The sequence below is a fragment of the Budorcas taxicolor genome, chromosome 23, assembly GCF_023091745.1.
Source record: "Budorcas taxicolor isolate Tak-1 chromosome 23, Takin1.1, whole genome shotgun sequence".
NCBI classification, from domain to species: Eukaryota; Metazoa; Chordata; class Mammalia; order Artiodactyla; family Bovidae; genus Budorcas; species Budorcas taxicolor.
In genome coordinates, this window is record NC_068932.1 from 43,364,883 (window position 1) to 43,388,439 (window position 23,557).

At 53.5% G+C, this 23,557-nt stretch overlaps 1 protein-coding gene across 1 annotated transcript in view; it reads left to right on the forward strand.

The window, feature by feature from the left end:
* The first annotated feature begins 6,165 nt into the window (after positions 1–6,165).
* LHPP (phospholysine phosphohistidine inorganic pyrophosphate phosphatase) overlaps positions 6,166–23,557 on the forward strand; it is a 126,389-nt gene continuing 108,997 nt past the window's right edge. Inside the window, exons 1-2 of the mRNA XM_052660920.1 lie at positions 6,166–6,338; positions 22,725–22,912. Of these exons, the coding sequence (XP_052516880.1) occupies positions 6,214–6,338; positions 22,725–22,912 (313 nt within the window). The 5' untranslated portion in view covers positions 6,166–6,213. The remainder of the gene's footprint in view (positions 6,339–22,724; positions 22,913–23,557) is intronic.

Here is a 23,557-nt window from a genome sequence, read left to right on the forward strand (position 1 = left end):
GAATGGAGACACGTGTGATCATTCTTGGTGGTTTCCTGCAAGGCAGGGGACAAAGTCCTCTGTTACCCACACCTGTGCCCAAATTTCATACCTTCAGTCTTTTTTAAAAATTGAAATATAGCTGATTTACAATGTTGTGTTAGTGTCTGGTGGACAGCAAAGTGATTCATATATATGTGTATACATATACTGTTTTCATATTATTTTCCATTGTGATGTATTATAGGATATTGAATATAATTTGCAAAGTGAATCAGATATATATGTATATACATGCTTTCATATTCTTTTCCATTGTGATATATTATAGGATATTGAATATAATCCCCTGTACTGTACAGTAGGACCTTGTTGTTTATCTAGTTTACATATGGTATTAATAGTTTGTATCTCAGTTCAGTTCAGTTCAGTCACTCAATCGTGTCCGACTCTTTTCGACCCCATGGACTACAGCACGCCAGGCCTCCCTGTCCATCACCAACTCCCAGAGTTTACCCAAACTCATGTCCATCGCGTTGGTGATGTCATCCAACCATCTCACCCTCTGCCGTCCCCTTCTCCCGCCTTCAATCTTTCCCAGCATCAGGGTCTTTTCAAATAAGTCAGTTCTACACATCAGGTGGCCAAAGTATTGGAGTTTCGGTTTCAGCATCAGTCCTTCCAATGAATATTCAGGACTGATTTCCTTTAGGGTGGACTGGTTGGATCTCCTTGCAGTCCAAGGGATTCTCAAGAGTCTTCTCCAACACCACAGTTCAAAGGTATCAATTCTTCGGCACTCAGCCTTCTTCACAGTCCAACTCTCACATCCATACATGGCCACTGGAAAAACCATAGTCCTGACTAGACGGATCTTTGTTAGCAAAGTAATGTCTCTGCTTTTTAATATGCTGTCTATGTTGGTCATAGCTTTTCTTCCAAGGAGCAAGAGAGGGGGGCAGAGTCAGGAAATGGAGAGTCAGGGAGCCCAGAATGCCTCCATTCATGCCTTGGAACAGACACACCTGAAGCCATCAATGACTAGATGTTTACATGAGCCAACAGATTCCTCAACTTAAGCCATTTGAAATCGGGTTTCTGTCACTGGCGACCAAAGAGTCCTAGTTAATACAAGCCAATCTGGAAGGATTATACACACGTCTACTCACCAAGAGAGGATTGGAAGGATTCAAATTTCAGCTGAAATTCAGACATGATTTGCAAACTGGTTATTGGAAATGTAAGAGGCCAAGCTCTGTGGATGAAATATGCCTCCCTGGACACTGGAGGGTTAATGTGCCACTTCACTAGCTTTGGCCCAAAACTGTATAAACAAGAGTCTATTGGGTCAGGATTCTGGGGCAGCTTTTTTCTCCTGGTATAAAGGCCAAGACTCAGTTGTCACAGGCCCTCTCTCCTTTTCCTTCCCCGTTGCCTGAAATGCAGATGTGATGCCTGGGGCAACCTTGAGAGCAGGAGGAAGAAGCCATACGCTGAGGGTGGTGGAGCAGAAAGGTGGAAGTAGCCCATTTCCTGACGATTCTGGGAGCTGCTGTACCTGCCCAGGACTGCCTTCCGCTTGGCTTCTTGATCTATGAGAAAAAAAAAAACTCAATTTGGTTGAGCAACTGCAGGTGGGTATTTGTTATATGCAGTGAAAACAACTCTAACTTATCCAATGCCCAGACATGAGTTTGAGCAAACTCTGGGAGACAGTGAAGAACAAGGAAGCCTGGCCTGTTGCAGTCCATGGGGTCGCAGAGTCAGACACGACTGAGTGACTGAACAACAACAAAAATCACATCCGAAGAAAGGCCACGGTCAGGCTGAGCCCACACTTAGAGACCTGCTGCTTTGGGCAGACGTGTCATCCTTCAGGTGAGGGACTTGGGTCCCTGTGTTCATTCCCTATCGTGGCTGGAACAAATCACCGCAAATTTAGGGGCTTAGAAACCACAACTTTGTTCTTTTACAGTTCTAGGGGCAAGTTTTGTCCTAAAATCAAGGGGTTTGGGGGGAAGGAGAGGGTGGGACGAATTAAGAGTGGTACTGTCATCATGTGTGAAACAGATAGCTAGTGGGGAAGCTCAGCTTGCTGCCCTGTGATGAGTTAGAGGGCTGAAATGGTGCGGTGTGGGAGGAAGGTATGTGTATACTTACAGTTGATTCACACTGATACACAGCAGAAACCAACACGATATTGTGTTGGTTAAAAGTTAAAAGAACAGATATTAAAGTTAATTAAAAAGTTAAAACTTTTTAAAACTTTTTCGATTAAACTTTTAAAATTAAAAGTTAAAGCAGATTAAAAGTTACAGCATTAAAAAAGTTAAATTAAAATTAAAAGTTAAAACAGATATTTGAGAAGTAGGAGTAGGGCAAATATAAATAAAATATTTTTAAAAACAAGCCTGTAGGGGAGACTCCTTTTCTTCACCTTTTCCAGCTGCCAGAGGCTGCCTGCATTTCTTGGCTCATGGCCCCTTCATATTCGAGCCCAGCAGGGCAGCATTTTCAAATCTCTCTCTCTCTCTCACCTCCACCTCTGTGGTCATGTCTTCTCTGACTCTTCTCCTGCCTCCCTCTATCCTTTACAAGGGCTCTTGTGATTAGACTGAGCCCATGTGGGTCATCTAGGATAATCTCTCATTTTAAGATCTTTGGCTTAATCACATCTAAAAAGTCCCTTTTGCCATGTAAGGAAACACATTCCCTATAGGTCCTGAGCAGTAGGGCATGGGCATCTTCAAGGAGCCATTATTCTGTCTCCATAATCTTAGATACAGAAAGCAATGTGCCCAAGGTCAGGCCCAGCCAGTGGGAGAGGAACGTTGTGTGGGCTCACCCCGACAGGCAGAAGTGCCCTTTTCCTGCCTCCTTGTTTGGCATGAAGCTAAAGCCCAGTCATGCTTCAAGCTGCCCTGCTGCTCAGAAACCACTGCTGCCCCCCACTGCCTGCAGAGTCCATCCTCTTGGCTGTGTCTGTCACTCACTAGTACTGGGCACATGTTTGATCAGCAGCCTTAAAAGTGTCCCTCTTGTTCTCTGCCCAGTCTTAACTCAAAGGTAAAAGATCATACTTTAGACCCTTTGGCACCTGTGGAGTGGGGCAGGGGTGGACTTCCAGATGGCACTAAAGACCTCACCTCCCAGTGCAGGAGAGGTAAGAGATGTGGGTTCAATCCCTAGGTCAGGAAGATTCCCTGGAAGGGGGCATGGTAACCCTCTCCAGAATTCTTGGCTTGAAGAACCCCATGGACAGAGAAGCCTGGCTGGCTACGGCCCATAGGGTCGCCAAGAGTCAGACAGCACTGAAGCGACAGGAGACACATGCTGGCACGCATGTGCCCGTGGGACCCACGGAGCCAAGAGAGTTGAAGTCCAGCCTGTGGGTGATGCATGGCTCGTGATGGTCCTGGTAGATTATCCAGATCATCCAGTTCCTGCACCTCAGAATCAGAAAGGCAAAAACTACATTTCCCAGACTCCCTTGCAGGTTGGACTAGGCTCCACCAAGCCAGATATGGTGGAAGTGAAATGGAGTCAGCAGATGAAAAGAGAGACTCTGCTGCGGGAAAAGTGCATAGGCTTGGTTCTTTGGGGGCAGTACTGTCAGTCCCTGTCATCTTAAGAGCCAAGTTCATGTCTCAGAGCTGCATAGCTCTCTGTTGTGCGGTGCTTGAGCTTGGTTCCCCAGTCCCCTTGGAAATCTGTAAGCTCCTTAACGCCCTGTGTGAATATTGTGTGCAACTAAGAACCATGAAAGTGGAGAGTAAAAGTGAAAGTCGCTCAGTTGTGTCCAACTCTCTGGGATCCCATGGACTGTATAGTGCATGGAATGCTCCAGGCCAGAATCCTGGAGTGGGTAGCCACTCCCTTCTCCAGGGGATCTTCCCAAACCAGGTCTCCCGCATTGCAGGCGGAGTCTTTATCAGCTGAGCCACAAGGGAAGCCCAAGAATACTGGAGTGGGTAGCCTATCCCTTCTCCAGCAGATCTTCCCACCCCAGGAATCTAACCGGGGTCTCCTACATTGCAGGCAGATTCTTTACCAACTGAGCTATGAGGGAAGCCCAGGGTCTCATATTCATTTCTCCCTCAATCAAAATGTGAAAACCCAAAGAGCGGAAAGGATATTCCTATTTCTCCTGTCAGGTCAGTTTAGTTCAGTTCAGTCAGTCGCTCAGTCGTGTCCGACTCTTGGCGACCCCATGAATCACAGCAGGCCAAGCCTCCCTGTCCATCACCAACACCTGGAGTTCGCCCAAATTCATATCCATTGAGTCGGTGATGCCATCCAGCCATCTCATCCTCTGTCGTCCCCTTCTCCTCCTGCCCCCAATCCCTCCCAGCATCAGGGTCTTTTCCAATGAGTCAGCTCTTCGCATCAGGTGGCCAAAGTATTGGAGTTTCAGCTTCAGCATCAGTCCTTCCAATGAACACCCAGGACTGATCTCCTTTAGGATGGACTGGTTGGATCTCCTTTCAGTCCAAGGGACTCTCAAGAGTCTTCTCCAACACCACAGTTCAAAAGCATCAATTCTTTGGTGTTCAGCTTTCTTGACAGTCCAACTCTCACATCCACACATGACCACTGGAAAAACCATAGCCTTGACTAGACGGACCTTTGTTGGCAAAGTAATATCTCTGCTTTTGAATATGTTCTCTAGGTTGGTCATAACTTTCCTTCCAAGGAGTAAGCATCTTTTAATAAGGTCAGCAGACTGCAGTTTCCCCAGTAAACTTACCAACATGACATGCACGACTCACTGAACTGGGTCCGAGTTCTAATATTCTGATGAATTCTTCATCCTCTCTGTAACTCCAGAGACTGAGACAAAGTGGCATGGGAATATGGTCTTCTTTTTTATTTTATTTTATTTTTAATGGTCTTCTTTTGAAACCTTAAAGCTAACTCAGGCCAAGAGAAGTCACATTCTTTCAAGTTTCACTTTAAACACTTGGTCAGAGGGGTGGTCAAGGAAATTCTTCCCCTTTTCTGTCAACTTTTACTTACTACAAAAATGATGTAACATTAAATAGAATGTAAAAATTCATCCAAAAATCTCACTGGGCAAACACATTGCAATATTCCCATTTCCTTTTCAGCCTTATTCCTATGCATCCTTATTTTTGCAGGCAGGGGTCTGCATTTGGTGGGTTTTTTTTTTAATTAATTAATTTATTAGTTTGGCTGTATTGGATCTTAGTTGCAGCATGTGAGATCTTCATTGTGTCATGAAAGATCCTTCCACAGGGCACACAGAGGGGGTGCACAAACCCTCATCGTGGTAAACGAGATTAGTTGCTCCCCAGAATGTGGGAATCTTAGCTCCCCAACCAGAGATCGAACCTGTGTCCCACGCCTTGCAAGGCAAATTCTTTACCACTGGGCCACCAGGAAGTCCCTACATTCAGTTTTGCATTCTGCTTTTTCATATAATGTTATAACACAAGCACGTAGCCTTCTTTTTGATGGCACAGTATTTCTTTCAGCAGCCATCTTACTTCTTGAGCAATTCTAGTCCCTGTCTTCCAGCTTGTTTTGGCATCACAGCTCACACTGCAGACATGGCCTTTAGGCTCGCTTTCTTAGCACTGTTTCTCAGGGGCGCAGGATTATCCGGTCAAAGCACCCAAGTATCGCCGTTGCTTTTAGAACTGCGGTCCGGACAGAGGGTGGGAATACCAAAGAGAATCTTTTCCTGTTCTCATTCATTTTTGTTACTTTTATATAGGTGCCTCCTTGTAGTCCCAACTGCTGCTGCTAAGTTGCTTCAGTCGTGTCCGACTCCGTGCGACCCCATAGACGGCAGCCCACCAGGCTCCACCGTCGCTGGGATTCTCCAAGCAAGAACACTGGAGTGGATGGCCTTGCTCTAATTCTCGGGCGAGGGGGGAGGGTTGGCTATTTCCCAGGGGGGTTTGTTTTCCCGCTCTTCCTCATCTTCGTCCACGGATCTCCAGTCAAAAGGCTCTCATTTAGGGGAGTGCGGAAGAAGCGCACCTGTCTCCCTGGCTTCGCAACTCGCCCCGCCTCGCCCCGCCCCTCCAGCCCCAGCCCTAGCCCCGCCCCGTCCCTTCAGCCCCAGCCCCGCCCCGCCTCTCGAGCCCCGCCCCACCCCGCGGGGATTGGGACTACACTTCCCAGGAGCCCTTGCGCGGCCACCACGGCGGCAGCGTTTGCCGCAGGTTGGGACGCGAGGGCCCCGAGCTGCAGCGGGGGCGGGCCGCGATGGCCGCGTGGGGCGAGCTGCTGGCCGGCGTGCGCGGGGTGCTGCTGGACATCTCGGGCGTCTTATACGACGGTGGTGAGGGCGGCGGCGCGGCGATCGCCGGCTCCGTGGAGGCGGTGGCGAGGTGAGTGGGCTATGCTGGGCGCCGGGCGCTGAGCTCGGCCGGGTCCCGAGGGCCACCGGCCCGGGGCGGGCGGGGGACGGGGCGGGGCTACTGCTGCTGCTCTGGCCCCGCCCCGCGGGGCAGGCAGAGGGCCGGCCCCCGGGACCCAGGACCCCTTTTGCCGGCCCCTGGAGAACCCTGAGGCATTTCGGGTTGCGCCAGGGGTCCGGCACCCCTGGGCGATCGTGGGGCTCTGCTGGTTAGAGTTGCTCCACTGTCCAGCAGGGCAGCCCCTTGCTGCTTGCTGCTGAGTCTTTGGAATTGGGCTAGTCTGAGTTCGGATATGCTAAGTGTGTAGTCCACAGCAGATTTCAAAGGCTTAGTGTTCAGTTCAGTCGCTCAGTCGTGTCCGACTCTTTGCGACCCCATGGACTGCAGCACGCCAGGCCTCCCTGTCCATCACCAACTCCCGGAGTTTACCCAAACTCATGTCCATTGAGTCGGTGATGCCATCCAACGGTCTCCTCCTCTGTTGTCCCCTTCTCCTGCCTTCAATCTTTTCTAGCATCAGGGTCTTTTCAAATGAGTCAGTTCTTCGCATCAGGTGGCCAAAGTATTGGAGTTTCGGCTTCAGCATCAGTCCTTCCAATGAATATTCAGGACTGATTTCCTTTAGGATGGACTAGCTGGATCTCCTTGAAGTCCAAGGGACTCTCAAGAGTCTTCTCCAATACCACAGTTCAAAAGCATCAATTTCTTTGGCACTCAGCTTTCTTTATAGTCCAACTCTCACATCCATGACTACTGGAAAAGCCATAGCTTTGACTAGATGGACCTTTGTTGACAAAGTAATGTCTCTGCTTTTTAATATGTTCTCTAGGTTGGTCATAACTTTTCTTCCAAGGAGTAAGCGTCTTTTAATTTCATGGCTGCAGTCAGCATCTGCAGTGATTTTGGAGCCCCCCAAAATAAAGTCTGTCACTGTTTCCACTGTTTCCCCATCTATTTGCCATGAAGTGATGGGACCAGATGCCATGGTCTTAGTTTTCTAAATGTTGAGCTTTAAGCCAACTTTTTCGCTTTCCTCTTTTACTCTCATCAAGAGGCTCTTTAGTTCTTCTTCACTTTCTGCCTTAAGTGTGGTGTCATCTGCATATCTGATGTTATTGACATCTCTTCCGGCAATCTTGATTCCAGCTTGTGCTTCATCCAGCCCAGCATTTCTCATGATATGCTTTGCATATGATTGAGAAAAAGACTTAGTGAGAAAAATGTAAAAAGTTCATTATATCATTTTGTATTGGTTACCTGTTTGAAATGATAGTAATTTGAATGTGTTAGCCAAAATAAAATATATTTAATAATTCCACCTGCTTCTTTTGATCTTTGTTATTGTGGTTACCAGAAATTTTAAATTATTATGATTCGGGTGGACTGCACTGACCATCTGCTTAGACAGTAGGAGGGCATCTTGCCCATTAGTCTTATGCACCGAGGACACTGCCAGGACTGCTGGTGGCACCACTGGACCCCGGGCTGTGTAATTGCCATTGGCATCTCAGAACCAGAAAGTAAGAGGGTCCATCATGGTGCAGGGAAGGAGGAAGTGCCTTCCATCTGGGGGAACAGTGGCTTCAAAACCTGAGGAGGAGAGCGTGGCAGGTTCCCCTTCACAGGACTGAAGGGCGAGTGGCAGAGCCTGGCTGCAGCCTTGTGAGTCGGGCAGAGCTGTGTGGGTTCCATCCTGAATGCAGGGAAAAGTCACCGAAGATTTTGGGCAAGAGTGTCATGGAATCTGATTTATGTTTTAAAGAAATTAAAATATAAAAAGTGAAAGTACAAAAGTACCAGGTTCCCTGGTGGCTTAGATGGTGAAGAATCTGCCTGGAGTGCAGGAGACCCAGCTTTAATCCCTGGGTCAGGACGATACCCTGGAGAAGGAAATGGCAACCCATTCTGATATTCTTGCCTGGCAGACTACACGCAGATCCTGGCAGGCTACAGGCCATGGGGTTGCAAACAGTTGGACACGACTGAGCAACTAACAGTTTAGTTTTATACAAGTACCAAATGAAAACAGCAGATTCCCTTTGAAATCTTGGAGTGGGAGCAGAACTTTCTAGCTCTGCCCCAAAATCTAGACTCTCATCTTACATTGCTTATGGAAGACGCATTTGGCGTTATCTATCAGCATCTGCCTGATCTGTGAGAAATGACCTGGGTGGGAGGGCGTTTGTGGCAGTGCCTGTGAGAAAGCCAAAGACTAGAAACATCTCAACTGTCCATCACAAGGGGAGTGTTACAGTCTCAGTCTATCAGTGAAGTTCTGTGCTGTATAAAAACGAATGAGCACCCCTGCCGTGTAGGCGTCCCGTGTAGACGGGACATGCTCTGTGCTGTCTTTTGGGTGGAAAAGGTAGAAATGCAAGGGTGTATGCCTGCTAGTATGTTTGCATAAGGAAGCTGGAGGGAAGAACTTCACTGTGTGAAGAGCTGCGGTGGCTGCAGGAAGGCATGCGAACAAGACTCTTCCCTGGCTAACTTGGTATATAAACATTTTTACATGTTTTTGAACCATGTGGATGTATTTTCCTGTTCAGGATACCAAAAAAGGAGTAGTTTCCGAATTTTGTCTCAGTAAAGCTGGAAAAAATGCCGCATTTCCCTACCCCCACTCCCACCAACTCTTTTAAGAAGATCTCTGCCTGCAAAGCACAGAAACAGCTGTCAATGGGGCAGACGGCAGGGCTCCAGAGGAAACAGGAGAGCCGCCAGCTGTGAGATCCCTTTGTAGTCCAGGGAGACACGGAGGGGCGTGGGCTAGTGGGTGGAGAGGAAGAGAAGGAGGGGAACTCACGAGACCTTTTGGGAGCAGGGCCAATGGGACCTTGGCCCACTGGATGTATGGGATATTGTGGGGAGCAGGACCAATGGGACCAGCCGATGTATGGGATATCGTGGGGTCCAGGGAGAAGCTGAAGTGAAGAACAGCTCTGGTGTTGGGACTGCAGCACCTGATGAGATGGAGAGGGGCCAGCGGGGCGTGCAGGCAGGTGCCATGCTGGCTCTTGACGCAGAGCCTGGCTCACGATAGACCCCAGGAGTGTGCCATGTAAATCTCACTTCCCACGTTCATATAGGAATTCTTGTTGTATGTGCTTTTAATTATTTTAAAATTAGGGCCACTTAAAAGCATCTTTACGTTAAAGTAAAATACTCTTCTCTTCTCCTGAGGGGGGTGTAGTTACCCATTTTCAGTTATTTTCAGTAGCGCTGCCACAAACATTCTAGAACATATCTTTGGTGAATGCATGGTTGCGTTTCTGCTGGGCACAGACCCAGGGGTGGACTTGCCGATCCTGAGATAGGCCTATAATCGTCACTAGAAGATGCTGTTGGGTCATTTCCCAAAGTGGTGTATGTGAGCGTCCCCGTGGCTCCGTTCCTTACAAACACATGGGTTTGTGAGTCCTTGGCATCTTCGCAAGGTCATTTTTGCTTCTAGAAACCAGAGTCGTAAAGGAGGTCAAGGATATGGACAGAGCCTCAGTCCCATCCGTCCACCTTCTGCAGAGAAGTACAGAGTAGCTTCAGCAATGGCCTTGGAGGAGGTCAGGCTGATTATGAGCCCTTGCTTTCCAGTCAGTAGCATGGGTCTGGGGTGCACCCTTCCTGGGCCAGTGTGGCTCTAGGGATCCCTCAGGGAGCACTTCCTCTGTGCTGGGTATCCGTGTTGCTCCGTACCCCGCTGCTGGGAGGCGGCTGTTATCTCTCTTCATCAGCCGAAGCCACTGCGGCCCAGGGCTCACCAGGTCTCTGCTGGGATAGCCCTGGGACCATGAGAATGTTGGTCTGCCCCACTCCTACCCTCTGTGCTGGACCTGCGCGTAGAGTCCTTTGAGGGAGACACAGGTATTGAAAAAGGGCTGGGGTCTTCCCTCTAGCAGCTTCCCTGGGTGATGCTCCCCCGACAGGCTGTCCCACAGTCTGCCCACACCCCCGGGTGTGACTCTAGGGGGTTGATCCCTGCTCCATTAACCACAGAGGGTTTGGACTGGTGTCCCGCCTGCAGACCCTCGGGACACCTTTTGTCTTAAAGGAAAGGAAAAGTGAAGTTGCTCAGTTGTGTCTGACTCTGTGACCCCGTGGACTGTAGCCTGCCAGGCTCCTCCGTTCATGGGATTTTCCAGGCAAGGGTACTGGAGGGGGTTAGCCATTTCCTTCTCCAGGGGATCTTCTTGACCCAGGGATCGAACCCGGGTCTCCCACGTTGCAGGCGGACGCTTTACCGTCTGAGCCACCAGGGAAGCCTCATCTTGGTCTGCTTTAATTCAACTGATTTATCTAACTGGAGTGTCTCTGGTAGCAGCGACACTGTATCAGTCTAGCAGCCATATAATAGCAGGCTGTACGAATAGTCCTCAAATGCATCCCAGCTGAGAGGGGAGAAGTGCCTTCCCCACTGAGCACGGGATTGTTTCCGGTGATTGACCATCATGCTGCCCAGGGGCCTGGAGAAGGAGGCCTGGAGATCTGAACCACCCTGGGGCTCCCTGGCATAGGACCACACTCGTCTCCACAACTCTTCCCCACCCACCAGGGCCTTGCCAAGGGACCTGTGTGGCCCCTTCTCCCCCTCCGCCCACCTCACCCCCATGCTACCAGTTACATAGACTTCGGGTGGATTTTCCCCTGACCAGCCCCTTAGCAGCCCAGCATCCACAGAACCGCACCCCGCCCCCCCCCCCCCCCCCCCCCCGCCCACACACACACACTGCAGCACCCTCTGGCTCAAGATTCTTTCCTCTCTAAAGACTAGGCCCCTCCACTCAGACCCAGGTCTCCCATGGCCAACTGATCACATTCAGGCCCAAGGGAGCGGCCCCCACCCTCCTGTGGGTGTCACCAGAGCCCCGTGTCCAGACCCTCCTGGCAGCGAGTGTGTGTGGATCCCCTCCCCAGTAAAACCTGCCTGCTCCTGGAGTGTCCCTGGGGATGTCAGACTTTGGGACACTCTTGCCCTCTCATAGTGGCTGAGCCAGGAATAAGCTCTCCTGGCTGGCGGGCCCTCCCTTGCTGGCCTCGTGGAGACTCCTGGGCTTGCATCACTTTTTGTAATTGTTTTGCAGCCACACCCTGCCCTCTCTGGGCTCCTTGATATGCGAGGCTGGCTTTGAAGTCGCGGGGAGCTCAGAGGAAGTCCCTGGGGTGAGAGCAGAGCCGCAGCGATGATGGGGTCCCCGGGACCCTGGGGGGTGTTTTCCTCCAAGATGGCTCCCTATCGCCATGGGTGCCCAAACCGCAACTTCTGTTCTGGAAACCCCGGCGCGGGGGAGGCGACTCACTGCTCCTCTTCCTAGCTGTCCGTGGTGACAGGTGTCCCCAGCTTTTGAAAAAATCCCCACCTTTTGGGGGATACAGAGCACATGGGGAATATCAGCTTTGCTTTTTAAGATGCTGTTGTTTAATCGCTAAGTCGTGTCTGATTCTTTGCATCCCTATGGATTTTAGCCTGCCAGGCTCCTCTGTCCATGAGATTCTCCAGGCAAGAATACTGGAGTGGGTTGCCATGGGATGGAACCTGAGTCTCCTGCCTTCGCAGGCAGAATCTTTACCACTGAGCCACCGGGGAAGTCCTTTTAAGACAGTATGGACCACAATAATAGCATCACCAGTGATGGTCGGGAGGCCTGCTATGTCCCAGGTAGATGTTTGATCGCACAAGCTACCTTCACAACTAGCGCGTTTCCAAGCAGAGCCTGAGGCTCAGAGAGTTTCAGAAACTGGCACAAATGGGAAAAGTCACTGAACCGGGACTGCCTCCTCTGCACCCCCGAAGCCCGACCACCCGGCTCCAAGCCCGTTTTCCCTGCAGTACTTCACGGCTTCTCATCAAAGATGCACTTGTTCATTTTTTTGTTCACATGTTTGTCAAGTGCTTTTGGTGGCTCAGCTGGTGAAGAATCCGCCTGCAATGTCGGAGACGTGGGTTTGATCCCTGGCTTGGGAAGATCCCCTGGAGAAGGGAAAGACTACTCACTGCAGTATTCTGGCCTGGAGAATTCCATGGACTGTATAGTCCATGGGGTCTCAAAGAGTCAGACACGACTGAGCGACTTTCACTTCTCACTTTTCTTTATACTAGGCTTCCCCGGTGACTCAGATGGTAAAGAATCTGCCTGCAATGCAGGAAACCCAGGTTCGATCCCTGGGACGGGAAAAATCCCCTAGAGAAGGGAAAGGCTATCCACTCCAGTATTCTTGCCTGGAGAATTCCGTGGACAGAGGAGCCTGGTGGACAGCCCACGGGGTCACAACTGAGCAACTGAGCGACCCACACTTTCACTTTCACATTCTTTCATGCTAGAGACACAGCTGGAGGCACTGGGCCAGGGGCAGTGAGTGGGGCAGATGGAAGTCCCTGCCCCCAGGGAGGCTGACCGTCCAGTCTGAGAGCAGCGTAAACAGCACCCAGAAGGCGAGTGTCAGAGGGAGAGAGACTGAACCGCTGCAGAAATGGGAGCCGAGGTCGGGGAGCCCGGCCACGTGGAACCGGTGACGTGTAAGCCAGGCTCTGGACCTGTCCTCTGGGCCAGTCCCCCAGATGGGAGAGCAGGAGGTCCAGGCCTCCTGGAGCTGCTGGGTAGGCCAGGTGGGGCCCGATTACTGCCCCGGGGCTTGTGGTGGGCGTGGTCCCGGGACATCTGTAACTGGCCTGGGTCCCCCCAGCAGGCCCTTTATTGGAGTCCATCCTTGGGCAGTTGGGCTCCCCAAGGGGAGCCATTCAGAGGCAGGGTGTGGCACAGCAGGGGCTGCCCCGCACAAAGGGAGCCCCGGAGGCATCTGCATGTGAAAGGCAGGGAGGGGGGCATTTACTGCATCCTGTCTCGGGCACTAAAGCGCAGCTGCGGGGGCCCCCTTGGCCCAGCCTTTTCGCGGCAGCGGAAGGAAGCAGGGCCCGCCTTGGCCGAGCAGCCTCATAAAGCAATTGCCACCCGGGACTCACAGACCCGCGGCCGCTGCTTCCAAATGTGCACACAAGCCCTGTTACCCTATGAAAGTCAGGCCCCACCCCTCAGGCCTTAGGGCCCGAGGGGCCAGGGGGCTTGTCTGAAGCTCGGCTTCCTTGATGGTCAGCACCGCCCCCACCTCACTCCATCAGACCCCATGGACACAGCCAACTGGAAGTGGCTCCCTGTGTCCCCTCGCCCCATCCCCCAGGTGTGGCCCAGTGCCTGCTGGAGGGGCTCTTGAGGCTCTCAGAGGGGACAGGCCACTTGTTCTGAGTTCATTTACGCCAGAAACAGCTCTGCTGAGTCAGCCTGGACCTTGGACAAGGGGCGTTTGTCCAGAATGCCCCGCCGTGCTGCTGATGTCAGGGGCTGACTTCAGAGCTGGGGGCCTGGGAGGGGGCGAGTGCACAGTGGCCCTCTCCCAGGCCCAGTGCTTGTTGCATAACGTCTACAGTTTAATCTTCACAAGCCAGAAGTGCTTCCTTCTTGGGAGCAGTCCCACTCAGTGCCTGAGTGGAGCGGGGCGGGGCTGGGACTTGCTCAGAGAGTGGGGGTCAGCACCCCTGCTGGGGCAGGTGCCGCACTCCCTGCCCCCAGAAGGTAGGAGTTCACTCTGACAGGCAGGGACCTGGGTCCAAGTCCCAACCCAGCACTGTGGCTGTAATGTGGTCTCCGGCAAGTTCTTTAGGCTTTCTGTGCGTCCGTTTCATCTCCTGGAAGCTGTTGTAACTGCCCTTGGGGCTGTCCATCCTGGATGTCCTGGGGACATCTGGCAGAACAGCCAGCCTCGGTTCCCCACCCACCCACCCCCCGGCTCCCTTCGCTGGTTGAACTATGCCTTCTTTCTTATCAGTTGCCCCAGCTCATCTGCTGTCCCAGGTGCCCTGAGCATCTGGCTTCCCATTCAGTTGCCTGCCTTGAGGGCCTGAATGTCCCCAGCACCCAGCGCTGGGCCTGCCAGAGGTGTGGTTGTCTTTGTTACCACCATCGTCATTCACGGAGCATTTGCAACATGCTTCATAACAGTCCTGTCAAGTAGCTTCTGCCAATGCCCCATTTTACAGAAGTGGAAACTGAGGTTGGAGAGGGTTAAGTGATAGGCCTTGGTCTCACACAGGGACAGGGTGGTGGAGGTGCTGTGGGTGTGTCTGCTTCCCGAGCTGAGGCCCCCCCTTACCCCAAGAATACCTGGTCTCTGTCCCCTGCAGTGCCCAGCCTGTGACCAGCCAGTGACCACATCAGGGGAGAACTGACTGCCAGCTAACCTTGCAAGGCTGGGGAGTGGTCCACAGACCCCTTGGCTCCTGAAAACGTGTCCTTTAAAAAGCGCCTCGTGTCCCTCTGGGCCTCGGTCTCCCCCTCTGTGAGAGGAACCACTAGCCTGGACAGTCTCCAGGTCTCCTCTGGTTTGTGGGTTCCCGCGCATCTGATTCTAAATTTCGTTTATCTAACTAGTAAAGCGATGCTGTGAGCTCGCTCGGTGTGACTCTGATCAGAGCTCAGAGGCTCAGGCAAGTCAGAGCGAGAACTCACTGGATGGCAGTGGGGGGTGGCCCCGGGCGGGGAAGGTGTGCCCACGTTTCGCAAGGGCCCTGGCTCTGGGCCTGCCCGACATTTCTGTTTGACTGTCTCCCCCTCCTCCGCTGTCCCCTGAGGTCGCTGGCTGGCTGGCCCACCCTGAGGCTCAGCCAGGGACACCTGCGTGCGTCACCGCCTGCGTTCTCTCTTCTCTCCGTCCAGCCTTTGGACTCCTGTTTCTTGCCTGCACTCTTGACGACACACTGTGCCCAGCAGAGGGCCAGATGGAGAGTGGGCAGGGACCTCCCGGGACCCCGCAGCGGGCTGTCGCAGGCTGGCCGAAAGGTCTGCTCTGGTGGAAAAAGCAGGAGGTGCAGCATGCCCAGCTGGGGCTTCTGGCAGAGGCTTTCGGCAGCCCTGTGTCACGGCCCCTGGGGATGTCAGCACGTGCTAGGGCTCCTTTTGGGCCCACTGTGCCCCTCCCCGCCGAAGAGCTGGGAGGCTGGGCGCTACCCCATTTCACGGCTGGGATTTCAGACCCCCGAGTCTGGCCCAGGGATGCCTGGCCCAGGACCTCAGCTGGGAAGCCAGACCCCCTTCTCAAGTGGCAAAAGCCCTTCTGTCCGCGCTGCAGCTAGAGGGCAGCTCCCTGACCCCGAGCTGATGCCCGTTCATCTGGGCACACGGGGAGCTGGGCCGGGTTCCTCCCAGAATCAATGTGGCTGCCCCTTGGTGTGCGAGAATGATTTTTCTTTTTTTTCCTCCTTCTTCCTTCCTTCTTCCCTCCCTCACTCTTTCTCTTTCTTTCTCCCTCTCCCCACCACCTCCCTCCTTTCCTTTCTTTTTTTTTTTAAATGACGGTATTTCTAGCTGCAGGACTGCCCCTGCTCTGCACCTGGGCTCCCGTGTGACCCTATGATAAAATAGCGAGTCCTTAGAACAAATAGGCTCTTTGCATGTTTCAATTTTCCCAATGTGTGCGGTCTGTCTCCTTGGCTTTCCAAAAGTGAAGCAGCCACCGATCTCAACGTCAGACAGTGGTTGGTGCTGCCGTGGAGCCCCACCAAGTAACAAAGATCTGGAGGCCGAGAGATGGGGCAACCAGGACTCCTGTTCTCTGAGGATCTTCACTGGGCGCTGCTGCCCGGGTTTCAGTTTATAATGACTGCCCCCCAGGGTGTTGCAGATGTCCTTTCCTTCTCTTGGAAACCTGAACTACAGAGATTCATTTATCTGCAGCTGTGGCCATTTTTGATGGAAAGAGGGGCTTGTTTCCACCAGGTAGTGGGGGAGAGTTGAGTTGTGGCCCCTGGGGTAGAGGCGCAGAGCAGGCAGTGTGGGTCAGGGAGGCGGGAATGTGGGGAACATGCTCTTCCCCTCCCCTCCTTCCACCCCTCCTGGCGTGTTTCTCCCGTCTCAGGTCAGCGCTCCAGGCCGCTGGACGTGGAGATGGTCCCCGGTAGAGACTTCAGCCCAGGGTGGGCTGGTGGACCTCACACAGCTCTTGTGAAGACCAGCCCAGTTCAGTTCAGTTCAGTTGCTCAGTCGTGTCCGACTTTTTGTGACCCCATGAACTGCAGCACGCTAGGCCTCCCTGTCCATCACCAACTCCTGGAGACCACCCAAACCCATGTCCATTGAGTCAGTGATGCCATCCAACCATCTCACCCTCTGTCATCCCCTTCTTCTCCTGCCTTCAATCTTTCCCAGCATCAGGGTCTTTTCAAATGAGTCAGCTCTTCGCATCAGGTGGCCAAAGTATTGGAGTCTCAGCTTCAACATCAGTCTTTCCAATGAACACCCAGGACTGATCTCCTTTAGGATGGACTGGTTGGATCTCCTTGCAGTCCAAGGGACTCTCAAGACTCTTCTCCAACACCACAGTTCAAAAGCACCAATTCTTTAGCACTCAGCTTTCTTCACAGTCCAACTCTCACATCCATACATGACGACTGGAAAAACCATGGCCTTGACTAGGCGGACCTCTGTTGACTAATGTCTCTGCTTTTTAATATGCTGTCTAGGTTGGTCATAACTCTCCTTCCAAGGAGTAAGCATCTTTTAATTTCATGACTGCAGTCACCATCCGCAGTGATTTTGGAGCCCAGAAAAATAAAGTCAGCCACTGTTTCCACTGTTTCCCCATCTATTTGCGTGAAGTGATGGGACTGGATGCCACGATCTTTGTTTTCTGAATGTTGAGCTTTAAACCAACTTTTTCACTCTCCTCTTTCACTTTCATCAAGAGGCTGTTTAGTTCTTCGCTTTCTGCCATAAGGGTGGTGTCATCTGCATATCTGAAGTTATTGATATTTCTCTCGGCAATCTTGATTCCAGCTTGTACTTCGTCCAGCCCAGCGTTTCTCATGATGTACTCTGCATATAAGGTAAATAAGCAGAGTGACAATATGCAGCCTTGATGTACTCCTTTCTCGATTGGAACCAGTCTGTTGTTCCATGAAGACCAGCCCAGGGGCACGTAAATTAAAGGACATGGACCCTGCTTTCTCTGTGGTCGGGAGAAGTCACCATCCCCTACCATCGTTTGTCGCTTCAAGTTTGACCTGTCAGCCTGCAGCCTTCCCTACGCACCCAGGAGCCCACGCAGCTTGAGGCCTCCTCTCCTTCACCATCCTGTGAGGGGTCCCTCTCCTCGGGGTGGGAATAAGGTTTGGAGTCACCATCAGCCTAGCCTTCCAGACCCCCACCCATTTCCCTCCCACCCCTGTCAGTAGGACCCAGCCCATGCTCCTGGGAGGCCCAGGTGTAGGAGCAGCGGATGGGAGGGCCTGCCCGCAGCAGGGCCCTCTCTGCTTGGTGATGGGGTGGCTGGAGCATGGTGGGGGTGGGCCCTGCCTGCTCTGGGCAATGGGGGCAGGGAGGGGAAGCAGGGAACGAGATCGGGGAGCCTGTCTGCTGGCCACTTACTGGCTGATGTTCTCCACACACGCTGAGTGAGCTCTGACTATGGGCCAGGCCCAAGCCAGCACCTCGAAGATCTTCCTGGAGCTTCAGCATGTGAGGCTGTTATCATCCCATCTTCTGGATGAGGAAACTGAGCTCCAGGGAGAAGAAATAGCCTGTGGAGGTGCCACAGCCCTAGTCATCAGGCCCTGGAGCACCTTCTGGTCGCTCCTCGACCTCCTGGCCTCCCGTTCAGGATTAGAGCGTCTTTCATATGCATTTGTCCTGCGGCTGCAGGAAGGCACAAGTTGCCCTGCGTCATCGCTGTGCAAAGGCCCCTCCTACTGTCTACCCATCTGGACTCACGAGGGTCCACTCTGCTTTCCCTAACCCTAACCCCAACTCCAGCCCTAACTCTAACCCTAACAGACACTGAAGCAATTCTCCCCACAGGCAGGATTGGCAGTGAGCCCTCCCGAGGTTCTCTGGGTGTTAGAATGACTTGGTTCCATTACAGTTTGGATCACTTAAGTGCTTCTCACAGAAAAGCAGTGCCGTGTTTCAAGAGCTGTGAAAGCCAAGTGGGACAGACTCTGCCTGGGAGGGGACAGAAGTCTGGGGGGCCTTCCTGGAGGAAGGGACATACAAACCAGGCCTTGAAGGATGTGTAGGATTTGCCATAGGGGATGGGTGACGGCAAAGACTCAGGGTGATGCGAGGGCCTTCGGGGTCAGATGAAGGTGATAGGTGGCTGGCGTGGGTTGGGGACGGAGCTCCGAGGGGCCTTCCCCAGGGCAGCCTCATTGCCGCTGTCCAGCTCCTCTGTGGTGAGCCCAGAGGGCACTAGGTGGTGGAGCTGTGCCAAGGTCAGCTAGGATGTCCAGTAATCGTCCCAGCGCTCTACCTGCTCTCGAGCGACAATGAGAGGGTTTCCATTATTTTCGGGTGAGCGCCCCTGGCAGATGCCGACAGCTAGCAGATGTGTGAGGTCCAAGGTGATTTGCAAGAGACCCGCTCATGTGATGATGGGTAATGGCATCAGGCGACGCTGTCACTCAGAGCTTGTCCTGGCCTCTGGGAGGAGGTAAAGGTCAGTTCAAAGAGCCGGTGCGCCCACGGGAAGTAGGGGCAAGTCCCCACCCACTCCAGGCGGGCTCCCGGGAGGCAGTCTGGAAGCAGAGAACGTGGCTGTGGTCTCAGAGGGGACGTCCGGCTGGAGCCCCGCTCTGGCTGCCAGGGCCCTGCGGTAGGCCCTCTGTCCCCAGGGTTCTGGGGTGTTGGGGGACGGGGATGGCCTGGCTTGTCCTGGAGCCGGGCCCAGCCCGATGCCGATGACTCTGGGGCTCGCTGCCCTTGGGAGGCCCATGGCAGGCTCTGCCGCGGCCCTGAAGCCAAGCCTGGCTCCTGCTCTCCTGACATTGGGTTTATGTGTTCCAGGCCTTCCAAGGCTGAATCTGATATTAAGCAGCGGCCCCTCCAAGAGACACAAAGGCTTTGGCTCCTCCGCTGTCTTAGTCTGCCGGAACAGAGTACCACAAGCCTGGGGGGCTCAGTGACAGAGGTTTATCTGCCCCTAGTCCTGAAGTCTGGGCATCCGAGATTGAGGTGCCCTAGGGTGGGTTTTTTTGGGGGAGCCCTCTTCCCGGGTTGCTAGGTGGCTCCCTTCGACTGTGCCCTGACGTGGCCTCCTCTCTGTGGTTGCAGAGGGATCCCTGTCGTCTCTGGCTGTGGTCCTGTCCTGTCCTGACCCCACCCTTTCATCCTCTCCTAACCTTCATTTATCTCCCGAGGGGGTCAGCCTATGAGATGAGGGGCGGGACACCGCAGCTTATATGCTATGTGACCTTCTCAGGCCTCTGCCTCCCAGAGCTCCTATTTTCTTATCCCTGGGACGGGCTCCTGGTTTTTGTCTCCATAGCTCGCAGACTCAATTTGGCAGGTGCTTAGCACCTTGTGCGCTCCAGGCTCCTGGCCCGGGGAGTACATGTGAGGGACACAGGGTGTCCAAAGAGGGCTCTGCCCTCAAGGGATAAGGATGACATCAGATCACAGATACCGACCCCCAGGGCAAGGCTGAATGTAATGTATTCATCCTTTACTATTTTTAATGAATAATACTCTAGGGCTTCCTTGATGGTTCAGTGGTAAAAAAAAAAAATCCACCTACAATGCAGATAACACAGGAGATGACGGTTCGATCCCTGGGTCGGGAAGATCCCCTGGAGGAGAAAATGACAACCCATGCCAGTCTTCTTGCCTGGAGAATCCCATGGACAGAGGAGCCTGGCAGGCTACAGTCCGAAGGGTTGCAAAGAGTCAGACAGGACCGAGCATGCACGCATCCATCCAACCAGTACTTTCTTTACTTTTAGTAATTAAGAAAAATGAAGAGACGACCTGGGACTCATGCCAGAAAGTGAAAAGAGGGTGTGGTCAGGGACATGAATGGACAGACCTGCAGTGCGGGGCCTTCCCCGAGCATTTCCCACCGCTGTCCAGGGGCTGATTCAGTCCTAAAACTAGTAATTTTATTTTATTTTTAACTGGAGGATAATTACTGTACAATATTGTGTTGGTTTCTGCCATACAACAACGTGAATCAGCCACAGGTGTACATATGGCCCCTCCCGCTTTTACCTCCCTCCCACCTCCCATCCTACCCCACTCCTCTAGGTGGTCACAGAGCCCCGGTGTGAGTTCCCTGGGTCATACAGCAAATTCCCACTGGCTATCTGTTTTACATATGATAGTGTAGAGGTTCCCCTGTTACTTTCTCCATTTGAGTAGTTTTGATTTTAAAGCAACATGTCTTCAGTAAATGTACGTTGTGTGTCGGCGGAGAACAGTGTCTGCAGTGAGTTCTGCTGTTTACCTGTGTGTCACGGGCATCGGAGCTGTGTTTGGAATAGCAGCTGCGAGGTCCTGTCATCTCACCGTCACACCGATTGCTCACTGTTCTGAGAAGGTCACATCGTAATCCATTAGCAATAATTAGTCCCCCGGCACCCGCTGCCTTCTTCCCTCAACTGCTCCATTAACTTGGGTGCGGATCGCACATCCCAGGCGCCAATCAGTGGAAGATCTGTCTGTAATATACAAGGTGATGCTATTAGTTACAATATATTAACTGCCTAATTTAAAAATACGAAAGCTGTCTTTATGAAGGGCAATTAACCACTAAGCGTAATTGATAATTCATAACCCCCTGATTAGGAAAGACAAATACTAAGAAAGGACTGAATCACCTGGGCTGCTGGTTGTACGGCATCGTCAGCCTCTCCGTCTGCGTTTGTTCGCCGTGTTGTCAGTCGGGCCTGACGTTTCTTCCCAGGTCTCACCTGTCGGCTCCGGTGCTTGGTGGGTCTGAAGGCTCACCGTCACGTGGGGGTGCATGTCCTCACCACCGAATGGGGTGCGGTGAAGGGGGTGCAGGCTCGGGGCACCCTTAGGGGAAGCAGTACGCATGGTCCTAAGGCAGGGTGCCTCTCACCAGCTGTCATTTGGACTTGCCATCACTCAGTCATTCAGCAAACACTTGTCAGGGGCCTGCGTGGGCCCAGCCATCAGACCTCGTTCCTGACCTCATGGAGCACGCAAGTCCAGGAGAGAGACGCTGAACAAATGCCAGCATGAGATGATTGGAGATACGGGTTAGCGTCAGAAAGAAAAGCAGCCTAGAGACAGAGCGGGGCAGCGTCACCCAGATGGGCGGAGAAGGGGACGTTGGGCAGACACTTCACCTTTTCCCTAGGGTTTCTTGGACCTCCTGACTTGCAGCCTGGTGACTTCCATGGCCTCTGACATGCTCTCAGCAGATGCCAAATCTGAGGGCTCCCTCGCCACGGCCCGGGGTGCCTCCAGGGAGGGCCGTGTGCTCCGGACCAGGCCGGGTCGCCGGCCCGCTGGCCCCCTTGCTCAGGGCCTGGCCTCGCCCGCAGCACTGACTGTTGCAAGGCCCCCTTCCTTCTGGGGGTCCTTGTTCCTTTGTCTCCCTTCCAGTCTCAGCTCCAGAGCTGTCTTCTCCCCAGGGAGGCCTCCTGACCTGCCCAGGCTGCCTGGCCGTCCTGTCTCCTCACCTCTTTGGTCCTTCCCGTCACCTCTCGTCCTGATCCCAGCGCCCCTCCTGTGTGCGGTCTCCCACCTCACGCACCGACTGAGGTCGTGCGGGGGTCAGAGAGCCTGCCTGCGGGCACCGCGGCGTGTCCGGGTGCCAGTCAGTAGGTGCTCAGTCGCTGTCAGCAGAAGGGTTCAGTGTTACTTCCCTGGGTTCTCTCTGGGCGTCGGCTTTTGTGACTTGGCCTTCACAGAGCCTGCCCAGGTGCAGCGGGGCTGCAGGGCCTCCCGTGAGCCCAGACAGGCTGTCGGAGCTGCTGACGCCGCGGGCATCCCCGGCTCCCGTCCCGTTAGCTCACCCGTGCGCCCGATGACTCCATCTGGCTGACCTGTCTTCAGTGACAGTGGCGAGACAGCACACCTCAGGTGTGGTCCCCCAGCCTTTTCATTTTGGAGAAATGTGGATACTCAGGGGTCAGCTCAGATGCTCAGTGGAGATGCTCACTGTGGTGGGAGGGCCCGGAGGGGTGGCCGGGATGCTTGGAGGGGACCTCCACCAGGCTGAGCGGCGTGGTGTGGTGCGGGGAGGTATCGATTGGCTCCCGGAGGCAGGTGGATTAGCACGTGTGAAGAGGCGGTGTGTCCCGGGTAGAGGGACATGGCCGTGTCCCAGGCAGAAGCAGAGGTCACGTGGGAACTTGGGGCATCTCAGGTGTGCCGAGCTCGGCGAGGATGAGAAGGGTCTTCTCCAGCTCAGAAACCCCAGGGTCTGGCGAGGCTGTCGAGGCCCAGCTCAGGGGCCCATGGAGACCCGGCTTGCTCTGAACTGTTCCCTGGAGAAGTACCCGTCCAGGCCCGTCCCTGGGCGGCCGGGCCGCCTGCTGACAGCCCCCTCCCCGGCCTGTCTCCCCCCCTGTAGACTGAAACGGTCCCGCCTGAAGGTGAGATTTTGCACCAACGAGTCGCAGAAGTCGCGGGCGGACCTGGTGGGGCTGCTGCAACGGCTGGGCTTCGATGTCTCCGAGAGCGAGGTGACCGCCCCGGCCCCTGCCGCCTGCCTAATCCTGAAGCAGCGAGGCCTGCGGCCACACCTGCTTGTCCACGACGGTAGGCCGCCCTTGGGCCCCCAGGGCAGGTGAAGGCACCCCCTCTCCAGCTGGGGGCTGGGGAGGACACAGAGGGAGAACCTGGCCCTTGTTAGACCCGTGGGCCTTGGGGTGGAACCCAGGGACTCCCTGCTGGGACCCTGGCCCCATCCATCCTGGCATCATCCTGGGCCTGGGAGTCGGGGTGGGGTGGGGTGGTGGTCAGAGGCAGGGTCCATATGGCTCCCTGGAGGCAGGAAAACCCTGGGTCTGTTTTCTGTGATCCAGGATGGAGCAAGGTGGCAGGAAATTGTCAAGGGGGGCAAGATTTTAGCCTCTGGGGTCTGTGTCTGTGTGTGAGAGAGAGAAAGACAGACAGACAAATAGAACAGATACAAAGCTAGGTCTGTAGGTTTCAGAACCGTATTTGTGAAAACCAGCCCCAAGCTCTGGCTAATGGCACAGGCTCACTTGCTAACATCAGTCTGAAGGCAATGACAAAGTCCCTTTGACCCTCAGCTGGGAGTTTTGCTGAAATGAAGAAAAAAGAACAGTACTACCTGGCACCTTCTGAATATTTAAAAAGAAGAGACAGTACATGCTTCAGAATTCAGGACACTTTTCTGTTGTTGCACAGAGCCTTCCCGCTTCCTTCCTCTGTGCTTGG